The 20,866-nt window shown below is 42.6% G+C and overlaps 1 protein-coding gene across 2 annotated transcripts in view; it reads right to left on the bottom strand.

Moving 5' to 3' along the window:
* KCNH1 (potassium voltage-gated channel subfamily H member 1) overlaps window positions 1-20,858 on the bottom strand; it is a gene marked incomplete at both ends in the record, with an annotated part of 376,618 nt that extends 355,760 nt beyond the window's left edge. For both annotated transcript variants that reach the window (XM_080698436.1, XM_080698437.1), the window contains one exon: window positions 20,780-20,858. In XM_080698436.1, coding sequence (XP_080554562.1) covers window positions 20,780-20,858 — 79 coding nt within the window. The remainder of the gene's footprint in view (window positions 1-20,779) is intronic.
* Between the last annotated feature and the right edge of the window lie 8 nt (window positions 20,859-20,866).

Genomic DNA, 20,866 nt, shown 5'->3' with positions numbered 1-20,866 from the left:
ATCACATAGTCTCACTCTTATTCTCTTAAGTACTATTTCTGTGACTTATCTGCCTTCTTATGAAAATAATAATATAATGAAACCTTTAATTAATGAGTCAACACTCTCATTATTGTTATCATATATTCTCATTCTACCCTGTGACACACAACGATGCCCTCAAAAAACATTGATGTGGGCAGAAGCACAACATTTTGTGCTTTTCAATCTTTTGCCTTTTTCCTCACTTGAAAATTATCACCACTAACCTCCCAAGCTAATCTATTTCTATATCGTTCCTGTGTCCACCCAAGTAGAAGAGACAGGAGGCAGGATTGATGAGAGAGATGGAGAAGAGGGGAGAGCTTTGCCTGGCCTCATCTTTGACACTCATCGGGGAGACAACATCACACACACTGGGTGACTCAGAGCTGCTGCACAGCAAACCAAGCCATGTGAGCACTCCTGAGCTCCCTTCCATTCCCATGGGATCTTGACAGGACACAGAAGTTCCCATCTTTCCTGTAGTCACTGGTTATTATCATGGAATAAGCTGAACCTATTGTCAAGGGATGCATGTCAAATTGCCCAAGCCTAGATCAAGTGGGACAAGCAGAAAGGCAAGTATTGGAGGAGATGAGTTATAAGACCATTGAAAACGCACATGCACGAGAGAGAGAGAGAGAGAGAGAGAGAGAGAGAGAGAGAGAGAGAGAGAGAGAGAGAGAATGAGAATAAATGAATGTGTGTTGGGTTGGGGCACAGGTACTGTTCAAGCCAAGAAAACAACCTAAGTTTACCAGCTACAAACTTGGGCACCAAAGATCAGCTGGATACCCAGTGACTAGCAGGCTAGGGATAATTTCCAGACACTCAGGGAAGTAAAGGGATAAAATAAGGACCTTCATTTGGAGATGAGAGGCTGCAAAAGCTATTAAAGTGTCACTTACTTCTACCTTATACATTATTCTGAAGAGAAGCAATACAATGAGTAGAAATAGAATCTAAACCCATAACAGACTGAGTTACCCAAAAGACTGTTTAAACCAGAAGAGCTTGAGATACCACCAAATGGGAAGTTGAGAGCACCTCTCTATTCACAGTCTCTCCTTGCAGTTCAGTAGAGTAGGAGCTTGTAAGGAAGATTAGATGTGTCAAATAAGACGAAGAAGTAAACCTAGATGAGTCCAAAAGTATTCCTGCCATAAGAATAGGCAGACTCCGAGTGGAGTCTCCTGAAACACGAGTTCTGTACAAGGAAGCAACTTTGCTTAGTCGTGGCTTCTCAGTTCCTCCAGGTGGTTGGCCACATTCCCAACAGTTGAGAATGCCAAATTAGAGAGCTCTGGTAAAGTGACAGCGTTTCTAGCCAAACGCACAGACATGTGCTCCACATCCAAACATAAATGACTCTGGGATTATTCGCTATTTCCCAACCTCAGTAAATGAAAACTTAATTGGAAGCCAAGAAAAACTTAAGAAAGTAACCCGCTTCTGGAACAAAACATCAAAAAAAAACACAATCTCCCACACAAATAAATAGAAAGTCAACCTGTGCCCATGAGCCAGAAGAATTAATATTGTTAAAATGTCCATACAATCCTAAGTGATCTAAAGATTGAATGCAACCCCTATCAAAATTCCCATAATATTTATACAGAAATTTTTAAAAGAATCTTAAAAATCATATGGAATGAAAAACCCATCTAAAAACACCCTCAGAGAAACACCAGTATCTGGGCAACCTATAGCCCAGTTAAATTGACACATAAAATTAACCATCACAAACACCAAGCTGAACAAGGGGTGTAGTGCAGTGATGGAGCCCTTGCCTACCCTGCACACGGACTGAGTTCAATCCCTAGCACTGCAAAACACAAAAATTACCAATACTCTTACTCTTTTTTAATATACTTTTATTGATGCTCTGTAATTGTACATCATGAGGTTCAGAGTGATAGAAACATGGATGCACACAGTACTTGTACTTCCTATCGACCTTACCAAGCTCCCTCCCCCTCCTCATACATGCTATTAAGATTAGACTTGATAAGTATAACTTAAGTATAATTTCTGCGATACCCTTGAGCGAATTAAAAGAGCCACAGCTTATAAATTCTGCGACTCCCCAGTAGTACTCTAAGTTTGGCAAAATACTCTATAAAGCTGTTTTGAACCTTATGTGAACAACATTCAGCCTTCTGCACCTGGGGTTTCCACTGAGCAGGAGTGTCCACCCACTTCTGGAAAGAGGAAGTGTCCAAGTGGATGCTTTTGATTTTGACCCCTCTCCTTATTCCCCTCATATCGATCAAGCTGTCGGTAGGCGCTCAAGAAACCCCTTCTATGTGTTTTGCCCTCACAGACTTGCCTGAGCCCAAGTGTAAAGGGGAACAGAAAGCTACCTGTCTCCTTGTGGTACTCAGAACCTACTTGTGACAGGCCCTGTGACATCTACGCCCTGTCAGTTCCAGCCTCTTGGTCTAGAATTAAGTCAGTAACTCTTGGGATCTAAACGACAAGGTCTAGGCTCTAAGAAGGAGACCCCTGGCACTGCCATGTTCTCAGATCCAGTGTATCAGTAATAGAGTTGACAGGGCATTTTGACCCTCATTTTGATCCTTCAGAGTCTTCAGTTGAGTAAAAACCTGGAAGATGGCAAGATGGGCACCCACATTTTAGCAAGGCTCAAAGCTCCACAATCCTGAAGGTACTAGGAGGTCGTCCTGACTCCTGGCACTCTTGGCACTGCCAAATCACACTGATAAAATGCTTCATGAACACCTCCAGAGGAAAAACCAATAAAATTCCCTCCAGACTTTACTGGTGCTATGCAAATATTTTTTTAATTGCTTGCTTCTTTAAAAAACAAAAACATTTTTTAGACAAGAGCAGCCCCTTTCCGTATCTCAGGTCCCCTGCCTAGTCCTTGATAACTGGCATAGTCCAAGCATCACTGCAAACAGCTGAGATGACACTGGTAGTCCCCAGTAAGCCCTCCTCCTCACAGTCATGGCCTTGGGCAGTCCTGTCCTCCACTTGACTCTGGGTAAGTGCGTGGCTTGCCTCAACTGTAGTAGAAGTGATGCTGTGCAGTCCTCGGCCTAAGCGTTAATGTCCAGTGGCTTCTGCTTTTGCATTCTTGGAAGCTCTAAGCGAGCTGTCATGTGAGAAGTCCAGCTGTGCTGCTGGAGATGCCACGCAGAGGCTCTTTGATCAGAGACCACCTAGTGAAAATGAGGACCGGAGATGACATGTAGAACCTAGGGAACTAGCCAATAATGAAAATCAGTAGAAGAATGATGGACAGAATACACCTCATTAATTTACCCTTCTTTCCCCAGCAATCCGTAGGTTCCCAGAACACCACTTGAAAGAAGAAGGAAGATGACAGGTTGGGCTCTAATCGCTGTGTTGTCCCTGTGTGGATAAGTCACTTCAGCTCTATGGGTCTAGGACTGGGGGGAGGGATGCTGAGCTAGATCTCCCTGCTTCTGGAAGCAAGAAATCTGACTCTCTAACTAACTGAGTTAGTGACCAAAAAAAAAACAAAAAAAACAAATAGAAGATGCCTCGGCGACCTGCAAGCCACCCATCCATGTGGAATAATCAACAAGCCATTGGCCTGAAATGCCATTTCTATAAATGTTTGAGTCTATATAGCCAGATTCACTTCAATAAAACAGCAGAACTAGCTTTTAAGCATGATACTCATATTTCAAGTAAGCTATACTGCAACTGGCCTCTGCTCAGTGGAATCATTTGAATTTGAGGCATGACGTGATGTGCAATATTAATGTAAAAATTTACAATACTGTCAAAGGATTCTGGAACAGAAATCAATCGTGTATTGGTTCATTCATATGTACTGAAAATGACTAAATGTGTCTTTGAAATCAATAAAGTCCAGTCAAAAAAATCTACTCTTAATTATACAGTCTTGCTCCCACATCCATGAAGGGTGGCTCCACAACTCCCTCCCCTAGGATGCTAAAATCCACAGATATTCAAGTCCCTTAAAATAGAATGGTATTTACATATAACTTTCATGCATACTCCTATATTCGTAAATTTATCTCTAGATTACTTATAATGCCCAATACAATGTAAATTCTAGGAATATGGTTGTTGTACCAAATGCAGAACCCACGGACAGGGGGAGCACAACTGTGTGTTTTGCTTTTGCAAACAGAAGTGTAATTTCCAGTCTTTTAACAATCCGTGCTGAAGCACAGTCTGCCTCCACATTGGTGATTTCTGCACTGATCAAGTCACTCACACATTGTAAAAGGTGCTGGCTCAACCTGGCCGACCTTGCCATGATTTATGCACTGGCTCTTCTATGAAAATTCCCCAGGTCTCCAGGTCTTTGATGCAAATCAGCCAGGTTCTCCTGCCTCCTTCTGCTGCCTTTACTCCCCAAGGGTCTGCTGTTGCAGAAATATGTGCAATTAAATGTAAGGTTTCCTAAATTTGACCTTCCTCAGCCCATACGATTTTCCTCCAGTTCACACAATTAAAAAAATTATTTTTAAAAAAGATTCCCCTCCCCCTATCATGAAAAGTTTCTTCAGCTGATGGGGCATGAGCCAAACTACATGGCAGTCATCAAGATGTGTCAAAATGATCCCAAACCTACCATTTGCCCATAAGGCGTAACACAGAGCTATTCTACAAAGAAATTATTAGAAAATTGCTTTTCATCATAATTACCGTAAATAACAAAGGAGAAACTAACTAGAGCAATGACTTAGGGAAGTGACTCATTTGGGCAATTACACAGATAAAAGCTACATGCAGCAAGCGGTTTGTACAAATTTACTGTTCCCTGCCAACACTGGTTATTTAGAGGGCTACAATAAATATTTCACGATATACTTCTAATAACAGGAGATATTTTACTTAGAAGAGCACATGTCTTCCTCATGATGCTTCCTAATGTCATAAAATTCAAAGGATGTCAGTGCTCTTACAAAAAGCAAATTTGAGTAACAGCTTTACATTTTCTTTCTCTTGGAAAAATGAAACAAGAAGATAATGGTTGGGATAAATGATGAGAGTAAGGATTATGTATATATGCACTAGAGAGACCAAGAAATAATATTTTGATTTATTTATACCTATGTAAAATGCATACTGGAAATTACTTTTTTATTTATTTATTTATTTTGGTGGTACTAGGGTTCCTGGAAACCCTTCTACCACTGGGCCACACTCACAGACCTATTTTTATACTTTTTTTTTATTTGGAAACAGGCTCTCTTAAGCCAGTGCAGCTGGCTTTGAACCTGCGCGATCCTCCTGTCTCCTCCTCCCAAATGCGGGGATTGCAAGTGCACGCCACCACGCCCGGTGCTGAAATTACTTTTTTTAAAGGAGAGAGAGAAAGAGCTCAGATTTAGGAGAATGGAGAAGACCGAAGGAGAAACAAAGACGCTAAATCAGTATGATACACCTAAATAAAATATCTAAAATCTTAATATCAGTAAAAGTCACTTTGTGGTGCTCTCGTGTTTTTCGGCAATAATATTTCATGAAAATGACTCTTCTAAATTGTCAAGAGCTCAATCTTTACACAAAACAAACTGAACTCCCAAGAGATTCAATAGTTATTTGCTTTGTCTGTGATTTTAATATCCTACAGAAATACATTTTTATTAAGTCAGTAAATTACAATGGGGAGAGAGATTTTAATTTCAAAAGCAAACTCAAACACTTCATTTACCAGGTAGTTACCCCTAAATACATGGTTTCAAAAGCAGGACCTTCATCTTCATTCAGCATCAAATTAAGAATTTCAAAACAGTAAAAACAGATGACTCTGTTTCCAAAAAAATATGGAAAAGAATGAAAATATACATGAAACATATTAGAAATGCATGGATGCATTTCTGGATGGTTTTTATTATTTCATCCAGTAATAAAAGCAATTTTATTCAATAAATAAGATGTCAGTGATATGTTTAATTATTGTAAAGAAGTTTTGCTTACGTGATCTATTGTTAAAAAGTGGTTCAAAAAAGCCGGGCATGGTGGCAAATGCTTGTAATCCCAGCATTTGGGAGGCTGAGACAGGATTGTGGTTTGTGGACCACCTCCACTATTTAGTGAGGCCATCTGCAACTCAGTGAGACCCTGTTTCAAAACAAAGAATAAAAACTAGGACTGGGTGCACTGTTGACCAAACAATCCATCACGCAGGATGAAGCATTCTTAATACACATCTTTATAGCTCAGAGGTAGAAAGCCCCTCAGTTCCATACCCAGTACTGAAAACAAAAAGAAAGAAAGAAAGAAAGAAAGAAAGAAAGAAAGAAAGAAAGAAAGAAAGAGAGAGAGAGAGAGAGAGAGAGAGAGAAAGGAAGGAAGGAAGGAAGGAAGGAAGGAAGGAAGGAAGAAAGAAAGAAAGAAAGAAAGAAAGAAAGAAAGAAAGAAAGAAAGAAAGAAAAAGGTTTCAAAAGCCGGGCGTGGTGGCGCACACTTGTAATCCAGCATTCAGGAGGCTGAGACTGGAGGATCATGGTTCATAGACAATCTCAACTACTTAGTGAGGCCCTCCATAACTTAGTGAGACCCTGTTTTAAAAAAATAAAAATAGGGCAGGGAGTGTAGTTCAGAGGTTGAATATCCCTGGGTTCCATACCCAGACCCACCAAAGGGAAAAAAAAAAAGTGGTTCAATAATTTCATCAGTCAGGTGTATTTTTCTCATTTTATAGTCATAATAAATTCTTAATACACATCTGTATATATAAAAAAGAGATTATTCGAAGTAGGCATTATAAAAATATTGAAAAAATATTTCGTACACTTGATTTTAGTTTGCTTCCTGTCCATCTGAAAGCAATGTCTAACTTCTTGTCTGGGCTTCTCTGCCGCACTCTCCATGTCATATAACTCTATAACCTACTGCTCCACCTAGGCCCCGGTCACAGATGACTAAATCAGGGATGCACTGTTGGCCAAACAATCCATCACCTAGAATGAAGCAATTAGAGTCTCCCTCCAGAAGAAAAACTAAGGCATTAAGGCTGAGAGGTCTGTTGGGCTGCACAGACATCTTTGACCATGTGCACACTGGTGAGCAGAGAAAGGAGGTCTCTTGAGAGGGCAATGCGGAGCTCAGAGGAGCAGCTATTGCGGCCATGCCAAGGGAGAACTGCGCACAACTCAAGAGGCAGAGATGGCTATGCATGGCAGAGACTACAGAAACAGACAACAAACGGGCAGAAGGACAACAGACAGAGAGAATGGTGGTGATCGATGGCAGACAGTGGCAGAAAGTGACACAGAAAGACAAAAGACAGACGCACACAGTGGGTGATGAGCAGGAAGGCAGACCCATGGGTAAAGGAAAAGACAGAGTGAGGGGATGAAGGGGCCAGGGCGGGGTGGGGGGACAGTCCGACAGAGTGCAAGGGTGTGAGCCAGAGCTAACGGACAAGCTCCCAAGAGCAATGGACCAAGAGCAAGCCTTGGTGATGAGCAAGAGGCCAAGAGTGTGACCACCGAGCAGGTCCAAGAGAGGCTGAGAGGGACATCAGAAGCCAGAGGAATGTTGGGGCTCAGAAAATGAACCCCCAGAGCAGGATCCTTTGACATCCTGAGCTAGATGCCAAAACAGTTCAGAACCGAGGTCTCTCTGACCTTCCCCCAACCACCACCTCCACACCCACATCCCCACCTCCCATCTCTTAATCCTATTTATTTATCCTGGTACTAGGGATTAAACCCACAGGTGTTCTACCTCCGAGTTGTGCCCCCAGCCCTTTAAAAAAAATTTTTTTGCTATGAAATGAGTCTAGCTAGGTTACTGAGTGTCTCTAAGTTACTGAGGATGGTTCTGACCTGTGATCCTCCTGCTTCAGCCTCCCGAGTACTCAGATCACAGGGGTGCACCACCACGCCTTGCTTTCTCAATCCTTTTTGATCCTCTTTCTCTTCCAAAAAGCAAAAAGAGACTTTCTCTGAATTTCCCTTATTTACCTGAAGATAAGCTCTGCCAAAGAGGAACATAAGTACCTTAAAATCTTCTTAATGAAATTTCATTAACCAGGGAAGGTTAAACGCTTATCACAGAAAAAAAGGTTGAAAAATCAAACAGCATATCTACAGTCCAAAGGAACTTTGTCTCAGGATACTGTGTGTTCTCTGGGCTCATTTGCTTTTTATAAAAAAAAAAATCAGTGTAGAGAAATGATCCCTCTAAAGTGCCCATAGCCCTCACCCCAACTTCTCTCTCCTTTATGAAGACCCGGGTATTTAAGCTTCACCCATCAGGCCTTTCCTTCAGCTTCATACTTAGTATGGCTTCTATGTCATGTGACCATTAACAAATTCATTATAAATTTATCTTATTAACGTTTTCTCTTTAAGATGGACAGAAGAGTGATCACCCTCTTTCTGCTACCACAAGGAAACACAGAGTGAGAAGAAGACAAGAAGAAAATCCAGGGAGCTGGCATCCCTAGAGACACGTGGGAGAGAGGGGCTGGTACGCTGAAGAGAAGAGGCTTTTTTTTAAAATCAAGCATGGGATCGAGGGAGGGGGAAGGAATGGAATGGGGATTTGATAAAGGCTAAATGGATGATGTGTGCTTGTATATCCTTATGAAAATAGTGGGCCATTCAGAGAAATCAGGCTGGATGGAGCATAACCCTTGGTCATTCTAGTTAGGTAGGAAAATTTAGATTGTCATCTGGCAGAAGAATGACTGGAGTTTAGAACCTCCTCTTTCTTTAAAAGTATCAGTTACCAGCCTAGCATGGTGGCGCATGCCTATAATCCCAGGACTTGGGAGGCTGAGATGGGAGGATTGCAGATTCAAGGATAGCCTTAGCAACATGAAACTCAGAAACCTAGCAAGACCCTGTTTTAAAACAAAAAAAAAATTTTTTTTAAAGCCTGGGGGTGTATCTCAGAGGTAAAATGCCCCTGGATTCAGTCCCTAGAAACACACACACACACACACACACACACACACACACACACACACAGAAAATCCACAGGGATGGGGCCAATGCAGAAGTCAATGGACCACCAGGTCCCAGGAGAGACTTGGGACATAGCAATGCTGGGTGCTATATGAGGTAGGAATGAGATGCTGGCCCAAACTGGAAGACTAATGAAACCCCTTAGAGAAACAGTCCATCCACATGCACACCTATACACACACTCCTCCATACACACACACACCAGGCAGCCCAGCACATATTTCACAAATTAAAAAAAAAAAAAGTGGATGGAGTTGTCCCTAAAGCCATGACTGTCCAACTGTAATGTCCATCAGGACTGCCTGGAGGATTTAGTAAAACATAGATAAAGTGGTGGACATCTGTAATCCCAGTACTTGGGGAGCTGAGACAGGAGGATCACAGGTTCAAGCCAGTGTAGGATAACATAGCAAGACCCTGTTTCAAAATATATAGGGCAGCCAGGCATGGTGGCACACGCTTGTAATCTCAGCATTTGGGAGACTGGACAGGAGGATCGTGGCTCATGGACAGCCTCAGCTACTTGGTGAGGCCCTCTGCAACTCAGTGAGACCCTGTTTCAAAATAAAAAATTAAAAAAAGGGCTGGGGGTGTAGCTCAGAGGTAGAATGCCCCTGAGTTCCTTCCCCAGTACTCAAAAATAAAAATAAAAATAAAATAAATAGTGCTGGGTTGTAGCTCAAAAAGCAGAGTGTCTGGGGCTCAATCCTTAATACCCCCCCACCCACACAGATAATTTTCCCCCATCCCCAGAACTTCTGATTCACTGGGTATGAGGTGGGACCCTAGAATTTGTATTTCTAACAAGTTTCTAAAGATTCTACTGCAAGAAATTAACCTAAGAGGATCTATTTAATCTCTTTAAGCCTCAGTTTCTACACTTTTAAGAGTATCCACAGAACAGTTTTAGCAAAATATTAGAGAAGATACATATAAAACCTTTGTTTTGTTTTGGTGGTACTGGGGTATCCTGGAAGCCCTTCTACCTCCAGGCTACACTCCCAGACCTACTATATATATATATATATATTTTTTTTTTTTGAAACAGTGTCTCTTAAGCCAGTGTGGCTGGCTTCGAACCTGAGCGATCCTCCTGTCTACGCCTCCCAAGCGCGGGGATTACAAGCATGTGCCACCACGCCTGGCTCATATAAAACCTTTGGCACACTGGTTTTTCTCACTTAGTATGCAGGTGAGAGAGTCTATTTAATTTGTCCAAGGTCCTGATTCTAACTAAAATTATAATTAGTCATTATAACTGGTATTCGCTGGTTTCTAATGTCATTGATAAACTCCCAATTTTTTTTTTTTTTTGGTGGTACTGGGGTTCCTGGAAGCCCTTCTACCTCCGGGCTACACTCCCAGACCTATTTTTAACATTTTCATTTTGGAAACAGGGTCTCCTAAACCAGCGCGCGCGGCTGGCTTCGAACCTGCGCGATCCTCCTGTCTCTGCCTCCCAAGCGCGGGGATTACAAGCGTGCGCCACCATGCCCGGCTCATAAACTCCCAATTTAATTGTGTTCTTTCTTGACTTCTGATATTATAAAGCTGCAAAAAAGGAACATGACAATCCTTCATCATACCTGTAGGTGACGCAAGAGTAGCATGTGCTGCCTTCACCGGGCGGAACACAAGTGTTCTTGTACGTTGAGAGGACCGCCTGAAGCCAGGTGTGGTAGCGCATCCCGCTACTTGGGAGGCTGAGACCAGAGGACCACAGGTTGGAGGTCAGTCTCAGCAACATAGTGAGGTCCTCTGCAAAACTTAGTGTGATCTTGTGTCAAAATAAAAACTAAAATAGAACTGGGGATTGTAGCTCAGAGATAGAATGCCTGTTTTAATCCAAGGGAGGGAGGGAAGGAAGGAGGGAGGGAAGGAAGAAAGATGTGGCTGAAAGAAAATAAAAGGGAAGGAGTGCCTGAAGCACACCCCTCACCAAGTCCACCCCCGCGACAGATGCTGCTATGGACAAACGGCTGAGAAGCGACAGTCCAGGGAAGAATAACTGTATGTGTCAGTCTAGGCAGGAAAATATGGCACATTCACCGGAGTGAACTGAGGAGTATTTCATAAGGGAACTATTTATAAAGGCAGGGATGAGATGTAAGTGGGAGTGTGCTGGAAAACTGGCTTTTTTTAGGGTGGTAAACTGACCTGGTATAGAATTTGCCGATTTCTTTTTTTTTTTTTTCTGGTAGTACTAGGGGTGGAACCCAGTGGCTTTTCTACCTCCGGGTTATCCTCCCAGGCCTAGTCATATGTATATATGCATGTATGTATGTACATACACACACACACACACACACACACACACACACACACACACACACACTTTTTTTGGAAACAGAGTCTCACTAAGTTGCTGGGAGCCTCACTAAGTAGCCAAGGCTGGCTTCAAACCTGTGCGATCCTCCTGTCTTAGCCTCGCAAGCGCTGGGATTACAAGCATAAGCCACCACGCCTGGCTGAATTTGCCAATTTCTAAGATGTAAATACTCCCACCATGGCAGAGTTCAAGCTACCAAGGTGAATCCCTGAAACAAGTACCAAAAGGCACAGGCCACTCCTGTGCCCCACTGAGAAGTCTCAAGGCATAGTGCAGGAGCCCAGGACTTGTAACAGCTGGACACTTGGAGCCTCCCAACCCTATCAAACCCAAAGAGAGCAAGCTGAAGGTGTAACTGCGCCTCTTAAATGCACTTTTATGGACACATTATAGTCGCACATCATAATGAAGTTCAGAGTAATAGGGACGTACACGCACACAGCCCTCGATGAGCTTCCTCCCTCGAAGCCACTCTACTCCCTCCCCTTCCCTGTACACGATATCGAGATTGGCACTGATGACTTCATATGCATGCATAGTGTCAACTGGAATGTTTACTCCACCTAATTTTCCTTCCTGCTTAGCACCTCGCTCGCCTAGACTCCCTCCATCGGTTTACAGGAGTTTCTCCTCCTTTATCTGGAGTCTCCCTCTTGTATCCCAATTGCTACCTAGCTTCCACAGATGAGAGAAAACATATGAGCCTTCTCTTTTTGCAAGTGGCCTACCTCATTAGGTATAAGCTTTCATAAAGGGAAACAGGTCGGTGGCAATGGCCTGGCAGGAAGGGCTCTCCCCTCCCATCTCCATAAAATGAAGCCAGACAGGAGCCAGAAAGCAACAGAGCCTGTAGAAGTTGAGAGATCAACCTCCCAGGACACAGAACAGACGGGAAGAGAAAAGAGACTGGCCCTAGCAATTCAAACAGAAGATGGAGAGCACTGGCCCCCAGAGAGCCCCCAAACACAGCATCAGTGATATTATCGATAGCAGCACAAGGCTCTAATCAATTCAGTCCCAGTAATGTCATGAGAAGACAGAAGCAAAATAAAAACTTAAAACTTTTTAGCTAGAATAAACAGTCTTATCACTTAGATTAACTCCATTCTCCTTGCCACAGTTATGAAGTCCTAATGTAAAGTACATTTCCAAGCCCCCTCATGATACAAGACAAAGTAAGCATCAGTGAAGTCGGCCAATATGGTATCATCTTCCCAGTGCTGACTCCGGCATTCTGAGAATACCAGCAGGGGCACACATCCCTGCTTTAAGGGGAGAAGGAGGAAATGAAAGGCCTTTTCTCTTTTTTACAGAAACACCTGATGTCACTGCAGAACTTTTAAAGAGCCATGAGAAATGATGGTTTTGAGGCCTTCTCACTTAATAATTACATTAATAATGATGGGATGGGCTCAGTTAATTTAAGAACATCGGTTTTAAGCAACATAGGACTGATCAAAAGAGTTGTTGTTTTAATTAACATAATGAATAATCTTAGTATGAGTAAGCAAACTGACTATTGGCATAACTCTCTAATAGCTAATCAGAAGAATTTTAAGTAGTTTTGTCATTAATAGAAGTGCTTGGTTGTTCAAGCGGAAACCAAGAGAACCAAGGGAGAGGCTGAGGCCGGCCATGCTGAGGTCTGTTCTGCAGGACTGCACTTGCATAGGGAATTATCTGAGCACACATGCCAGCCTCTGGGACACATTGAAAACCCAGAGCCACGGGAGAGCGACCCGAGACAGCAGGCCAAGGAAGACAGACTGACGGATATCTCGGAGGAGTGCAGTTTTTAAAGGAAACTTCAGCCAAGCGCACCGATGCACACCTATAGTCGCAGTACTTGAGGCTGAGGCAGGAGGATTACAGGTTTGAATACAGCCTCAGCAACTTAGCAAGACCCTATTTCAAAATTAAAAATAAATAAATAAAAAGGGCTAGGCATGTAGCTCATGTAGTTCGGAGGTAAAATGTCCCTGGGTTCAAACCCCAGGATCTCAAATAAAAAAATTCCAAAGGAAACTCCCACCACATCAAAACAAAGGGTCAATCTTCCATTAAGTAAATTATGGGATCCCACAATCTTACATCCAACCACACACACACACACACACACACACAAAAAGACATAGCTATAAAGTCTAAGAATAATTTGGATGAGATATTTATAAAAATATGCAGCAAGTGTTGAGTCAATATGACACCTCTCATATCTTTGGAGAGATCTACAGAGTATGTTAGTCTTGATCATGGAATCTTCAGTGAGACCCAACATCACAAAAACCTCACTTGGTTTGATATTCCTGGCACAGTGTCAGGCTCATAAGAGATCTGCCATGTTTATAAAACTGACCCATAAGCTAGCCTTTGCTTCTTCTTGTTTTAATTTTCCTTTAATTTGTGATACTTTAACTAAAATGTAGGCTTCCTTCAGTCATTTTGTTTTATTTATTTCACTGAAACCAAGACAAATCATGCACTTCCTAGTTCCTTTGCCCTTCCAGCTCTAATTCTTACATAATCTGTGTCCCTAGAGCTTACTACTACTCAGTTTAAGAAAATGAATCTCCTAAACACGCACATATCAAGAAAGAAAAGAAGGGAGCCTTCCCCCCACCCTCGCATGTACCCTCTGCACATAGTTCTAAGGGCACAAGGCTTTCACGTCATTCATGATCATGTGTGAGCGAGTTCACACAGCGAGAATGTCTAAACATCAGGAGATGCTACTGCATCCCAAAGGACAAGAGCAAGTTTTGTTTTCATTTCATTTTGGTCATGTGCTCCCCAGTAATGCAACCCTACATGACCCTGCTTCATTCGTTACTAGATCATTTGGGTAGCCTCATTATTAAAGAAAAAAAAGGAGGGAATACTAAATGTTGACGAGGACGTGGAGTGATGGGAACTCTCGTAGGCTGCTAGGGAACTCTGAATTGATCCAAATCCTTTGGAAAGCTGTTTGATAGATCAGATAGAGATAAACAGACATATCCTAGATGTATCCCCAAGAGAAACGTGTGCCGGCGTACCAAAACGGCATGAGCAAGAATACTGGTAACAGCATGCGTCACACAAAAGTAGAAAATAACCACGTGTCCATCCACATCAGAATGGGTAAATAAAATGTGCGCTATGGCCATACCATGAAGTGTTTTCCAGCATGTAAGTGAATCCACAGGACAGGCGACCTCATAGAGCATCATCAACAACAAAAGAATGCATGCCAAGTGGTCCCATGTCCGTAACACTCCAAAACAGGAGGAGGGGGATCAAGCCATCACATCCAGGAATGCAAAGCAAAGTGGTAACATATGATGAAAAGCAAGACAGTGGTCACCATAAGGGAAGGGAGCAGGGGAACGGAAAAGGTCCCAGGGTTCCTGGAGGGTTGGCAAGTCTGTTTCTTGACACAGGTGGTGGTGATATGGCAATCACTTTACTGAAACAGAGTGGGGGCAGGTGTACAAAATTGTTTTACATGATTTTTCTATTTGTGGCATTAAGTAACTTTAAAATAAAGATAAGAATCAAGACGACTTATCAAGTTATCCCCTCCCAAATGGTTTAAAGCTGGAAAAAGAAGTAGGCTAGCTCAGCTTTGTTCCACAGGACAAACCTTGATTTAGAGTGATCTTGGTGAAACAAGCAGCAAAAAAGAAAAAAAAAAAAAGGAGGAAGTGTGCCAGGCACAGTGGTGCACACCTGTAATCGCAGCAGCACTTGGGAGGCTGAGACAGGAGGATCACAGGTTCAAGAGCAGCTCCAGCAATGCAGTGAGATTTTTAGCAACCTATTAAGACCCTGTTTCAAGACAAAAGATAAAAATGGCTGGGAGTGTAGCTCAGAGATAGAATGCTCCTGGGATCAATCCCCAGTACCACACACACAAGAAAAAGAAAATTGAGGAGGAGGAGAAGGAAGAGATGGGAGGAAGGAAATACTATTCCATATTTAAGGAAAAAAAGTGAGTGTCCCATCCCCGAAGCTAGTCAAGAGTGGGCTGGGTCATTATGGGGAGAGATATTCCAGAGCGGATTCAAACAGGAAATATATGGAATGTCTCTTCAGACCTAAGAGTCTGTAATTCTCTTTCTCACTAATATGGCCACTTACAAAGAAACAAAAACAAAATAAATAATGATCCCAATGTTCTGAGTGTGTAAAACAAACACTCACCTTATAAACAGGGTTTCTTAGTATAAATAACTAAAGTAGATTTCAAGTATTTATTTTAAATCATTAACAAAAAAATAAAGGAGAAGGAAAGAATGGAGAAGCAACAAAGTCATGCGCAAGGAATTGCTGCCAAGTATGAAGTCTACCATCAGTGAGGATCTGGAGTTAGAAGGAATGAGGCCAGGTATGCACTTTCTGCACAATGTTTCTTGAACGTGTGACTCTTTGGGGATAGATTATTAAAATAGGTGGATCTTTTCTGGGCGTGGTGGCACACACTTGTAATCCCAGCACTTGGGAGGCTAAGACAGGAGGATCCTGTAGGTTCAAAGCCAGCCTCAGCTACTTAGTAAGGCTCTCAGCAATAGTAAGAGCCTGTTTCCAAATAAAGTATAAAATAGGTCTGGGAGTATAGCCTGGATGTAGAAAAACCCCTGGGTTCCACCCTCAATACTACAAAAAAAAAAAAACATAGGTGGATCTCATAAAAAAAACCATGAAGTTCATAACAAGAAATAGATAAGATATACATTTTTGTTTCTATAAATAAATAAAACTTTTAAAAAGTTTTTTCTAGAAGGCATGCACTTCAAAAGCTTTGTTGCCCTACATTAAATCACAAGGCTTCACCCTCTCAATCCCCAGCTAACATCAGTCTCTGGATTCAACTCTGACACGTTCAGAGGAAGACAATTGAAGGTTAGCTTAGGACCTACTGCAAGAAAAAGCAAGCACTGTTGAGCTGGTAATAACCCAGATTATCATCCATTCCCCTTTCAAAGCCTATGTATTTTAACCAGTTTTCTGTTTTATAAATATTACCATGGCTCAACACATCTATGAGGAGACACAACAGTACCCACAGCTCTCATCCTGTTTGCTAACTAATTATATCAACAACCTGAACCAACTTAACACTATACAAAAACACAGCTGACTTAGCAATCTGTAAATTATACATGTACATAAATCTGTACCAAAATGTGCTGCATTTCACTCCTGTTAATGTGCATGGATTCTTACTGGCACCTACAATTGTTTGATATACGTTTCTGAACACTAAAGCATATGTTCTGCCTAGAATGGGACCATTTAGAGTAATATTTTTGTAGTTTCCTGGCACCAAGGTCTGCCAGCCTTCCTAAGACAGATCTCATATTTCCTTCAACAAGCATTGTGATGAGTGCCTGAAGATTTAAGCAACCATCAAAAAAATATTCTGGAACCACACTTTCCAGTCATGAATACAAAGAGCAACAGGCTAGCTTTTCCTATGTGGCCAGAGCTAACAGGATTTTAAATGATCACTGATGTGATTATAAGCAAAACCAAATTGAATATGGGGTGTTAATTATTTCTACCAACTACCTACAACAATCCAAAAAACAAATAACTATCAAATCCTTCCTTCCAATCATATCCAAAATGTATCAAAGTTAAACTAGATTTTAGTACCATCAGGACCAGTAAACATCTTTAAAATGTTTTTTAAGTACAATGACAAGACCCAGGCATGGTGGCATATATCTGTATTCCTAGTACTTGAGAGGATGAGATGAGAAAATCACGGGTTCTAGGACAACCTCAGCAAGTAGTGAGACTCTCAACAACCTTAAAGGAATTCCTGTTTCAAAACAAAATAAAAAAGGACTGGAGGTGAGCTGGACGTGGTGGTGCAAGCTTGTAATCCCAGTACTTGGGAGGCTGAGATAGGAGGATAGTGGTTCCTGGCCAGCCTCGGCTACTTAGTTAGGCCTTCCACAACTTAGTTAGACTTTGTTTAAAAAAAAAAAAAGCAGGGCTGGGGGTGTAGCTCAGAGGTAGAATGTCCTTGGGTTCCACCCTCAGTACCACAGGAAAAAAAATAGGACTGGAGGTGTACCTTGGGTTCAATCCCCAGTACCAAACACATACACACACACAAACACACAAAATAAATGATAGGTCTAAATAACAGTTGCAACAAACCAACACTGAGAAATAGGAGCAAGAATTTTGGACCAAGATTCACTAGAGTATAACTTATTAAGAGTAAGGTGAGTTTCTTGTTTTCCATTACATTTCTACTGTTCAGTAAACATGCTCAGTAAATCTTTGTTGAATGGCAAACCAATAACTGCTGACCAGTGCCTGATCTGCCTCTAAATATTTTTTTCTATCTCTACCTCTTATTAGCTGTAGGTTAATCACTTAACCTTAAGATTCCAGCTCCTAAGCCCTAGAGACGCTGTACCCCCTCTGCTGGCTCATGAGGATTAGAGGTGATGGTCTATGAGAAGTGGCTTGGGGCTCCTCCATAAGGGGCACACAGGTGTGGAGTGCTCCTTGCCCCCCCCATGCTTTCTGCTAATCTACTGATGAAGGTGAAAAGCCAACACTTCCTTGAAATATAATTGGCCCCTCCTCTGCCCTGTTACTCATCACAATGCTTGTTTAGATGTGGCGGTGTGGCTGTTAGCCAAAATGAATGTTGTACTTGTTGTTATAACATTTTATTTAATCTCCACTGGGAAATTATGCTTCTTGAGAAAAAAAATAACGGTGATACAAGGAAAGCCGTTGCATGGAATACTATAAAGACCATGACACTGGAGTTAAGGAGCTTGGGGCTTTACCAGTTCTGCCCTTAAATATTTAAGACACGTGGCCTGCATCAATTTCTTTATCTATACAATGATGGAGAGGAGGGATGGAATATAGTATCTAAGATCCATCTCATCCTACAATTCTAGGATATTTCAGATACCAGGTAGTCAAATCACCCAAAACAAGGCCAGTTCTATTATCCATTAGCATATAATATGAGTAGTAATTTTTAAAATGATGAAAATGGTTCCATGGACCAAATCCTGAGGACTGGAGAAATAATACTACAAGAAGGATGCATGGTGTTTCCGGAAGAACACTAGCCTCAAGCACCGTCTGCCCTGCTACTTTTAATAAGTCACTGAATAATCCTAGGACTTGGTTTTCTGATCTGTAGAAGAAGAGCAGTAATACCATGCAGGGAAAAAATACCTACTAAAACAAAGTATGAAGCATTGTTATTTAAAGGTAAAGTACTATTTAAATGCTGCAATGTCCAAAAATAGGCTGGTGGATTTTAGCAGGAGGCAATCAATATTTTTAAATAGATGTTTGCCATCACAATAAAATACAATGCATGCAGATACTGTGATATTTCTAAGGGTCTGTATTTTTGTCCATTTATGTCCAGTGAATATTATGAAAGAGATCACTAAAAATATAAACTCCGCTTTTTCTTCTGAAATCATGGGGGATTTTTATGGTTCATCCAACTCATTCAAGATGTTTTGTGTTTATTGTTGATGTTGTTGGTCTGGTTGTTCATTGAAATCAAGCTGTTCGAACTGATGCTGAGTTGAAAATGTCAGTGCTAAAAATATCCCCTGCCACTTATTCTATTGGCATTCTATGTCTGCTCACCCAGGGGAAGGGGCTCGAAGAACAACCAAACTGGAAGGTACTCTGCCTTCCTCGCTCAGGGCACTCAGGGGCCTCCTACAAATCAAGGGGCCCTAGGACTATGGCATATAGGACTTTCCTCCTGCTCCTTCTGCTCATAAACCAATATAGGGATACACATCTTTCCCTCTAACCTAAGATACTACATCTGCAACAAAAGGTGGAATTGTCATTGACATTTAAGTGAAAATTGATATCCGCCCCCCCCAATCTGCAACACTGTCCCCATACATCCCTAACAGGCCAGTAACACTAGCAATAACAGCACAGTAACTCTTAAATGATGATTTTTATTTAAACACCCATGAACACCTTCATTATTTTTCATGGCCTAGAGTTCACTGTGGCAGTTCATTTAGTAATTCCAATCTCCTTGCACCCCCACGTAATGACTGTGACCTTGCTCAAAGGCCCCTTAGTTTGTTTGAATAAAGAAGACCCTGAAGGGAAAGGTGACTGACCAGAGACATTCTTTAATACTCTTAATCTTGAGGAGCACACAATAAAGAAATGATTATTTCAACGAAAGCACTTAAGTAACCCCATGATGATGTGCTAGACTATTGCACATTTCATAAGATAAACTCAGATGGTTTTTTAGTTGAAGAGTATTTATTAGCAGAAGTCACTTTTCATGTTCTTCTCCTGAATCCCTAAGTCCAAATGGAAGCCCATAGTTTTAGACACAAGCTCCTAAGGTTCTGTGAATGTGGAACATTATTAAAAGCCCATTCCCTGAGTCAGCTCCTGACGTCCTCGGGGTAGCCGATTATCGTCTGCCTCTGGCAGGAGAGAAGTCCCTGAGCCTGCAGAGCATCTTAGGCTTGGCTCCATCTCTCTGTAGCTGTTTGATGAACAGGTGTAAGTTGCCCCTTCCAAAAACCTGGACTCTGCTAGTGCTTTAGCCTGGACCACACCACTGTGGGTGCAGCCGGCCTTTGAATTCGTTCCCTTTCTATCCCTGCAGCTAGGACTCTCTCCTCACACAGCTTCGTGCTGCTGTACATCTTAACCACAGGGTAACAGACGAGTGCTGAGTACAGGCGTATTGGATCAGGGATCGATGGATAGGCTTGGTGAGTTTGGGAATTTATAGATGAGCAAGACCTAGAGTGGCATAAAACACTGCTGTGGGTTTAGAAGAAAAGAAATATGTCAGATTTGTACCTGTAACTACTTAACCCACTCTATACCGGTGCCCTCCACGTCCCACCCGAGTCCAGGAAAACCATCTGCCCCTCGGGAACATTAGTTAACCTCGAGAGGGGTGGGTGGGCGAAAGGGGTAGAATCAGGCTGCCCAGGCGGTATGGCTCTAAGTCTGTCCCCACGTCTGTACAACCTGACTTTTGGGCTGCAAGGATGGGAGGGGGAGGGGATCGGGACCCAGAGTTGCCGGTCATTACTGCGGACTCTCCAGGAGAGAGGAGCAGCTCCAAAGCCCTGGCGGAGTGGTGGGCAGTCCTGATGCAAGGGCGCGCTGCCCCTCCTGCTGCGGCCAGCTGCCAGTCACTTCCCAGGACTTTGCTCATCAGCTGCCCCGGAGGTGAGACCCGAAAAGGTGCGAGAAAGGCCCTAGAGGCGTCCCCTAGACTCTGCCCTTGAGATGGGGGCGCACCGGACCCCGCCGCCCTGCCCACCTCCCCCTGCCTCGGGGAGGCAGCCCCGCGCCCTCGCTCGGAGCAGAGCCAGGGCTTTTGCTGCGTCTGCTGGCACGGAGCGACGGGAGGCGTCGGTGATAAAGGCACGGATTAAAATAAATAAATAAATTTTTAAAACCTGGGTAACCGAAATTCGAAGGCACCTCTTACCATTGGACCGCCGGACGATATTCTCTAGAAACGTGTTTTGCGGGGCCACCAGTCCCCTCCTGCCCCCGGCCATGGTCATCCTCCCGG

The sequence above is a fragment of the Muscardinus avellanarius genome, assembly GCF_963383645.1.
Source record: "Muscardinus avellanarius genome assembly, chromosome: 7".
Taxonomy (NCBI): domain Eukaryota; kingdom Metazoa; phylum Chordata; class Mammalia; order Rodentia; family Gliridae; genus Muscardinus; species Muscardinus avellanarius.
Note: the sequence above shows the minus strand (reverse complement) of the source record. Positions and strands in the feature narration are given on the sequence as shown.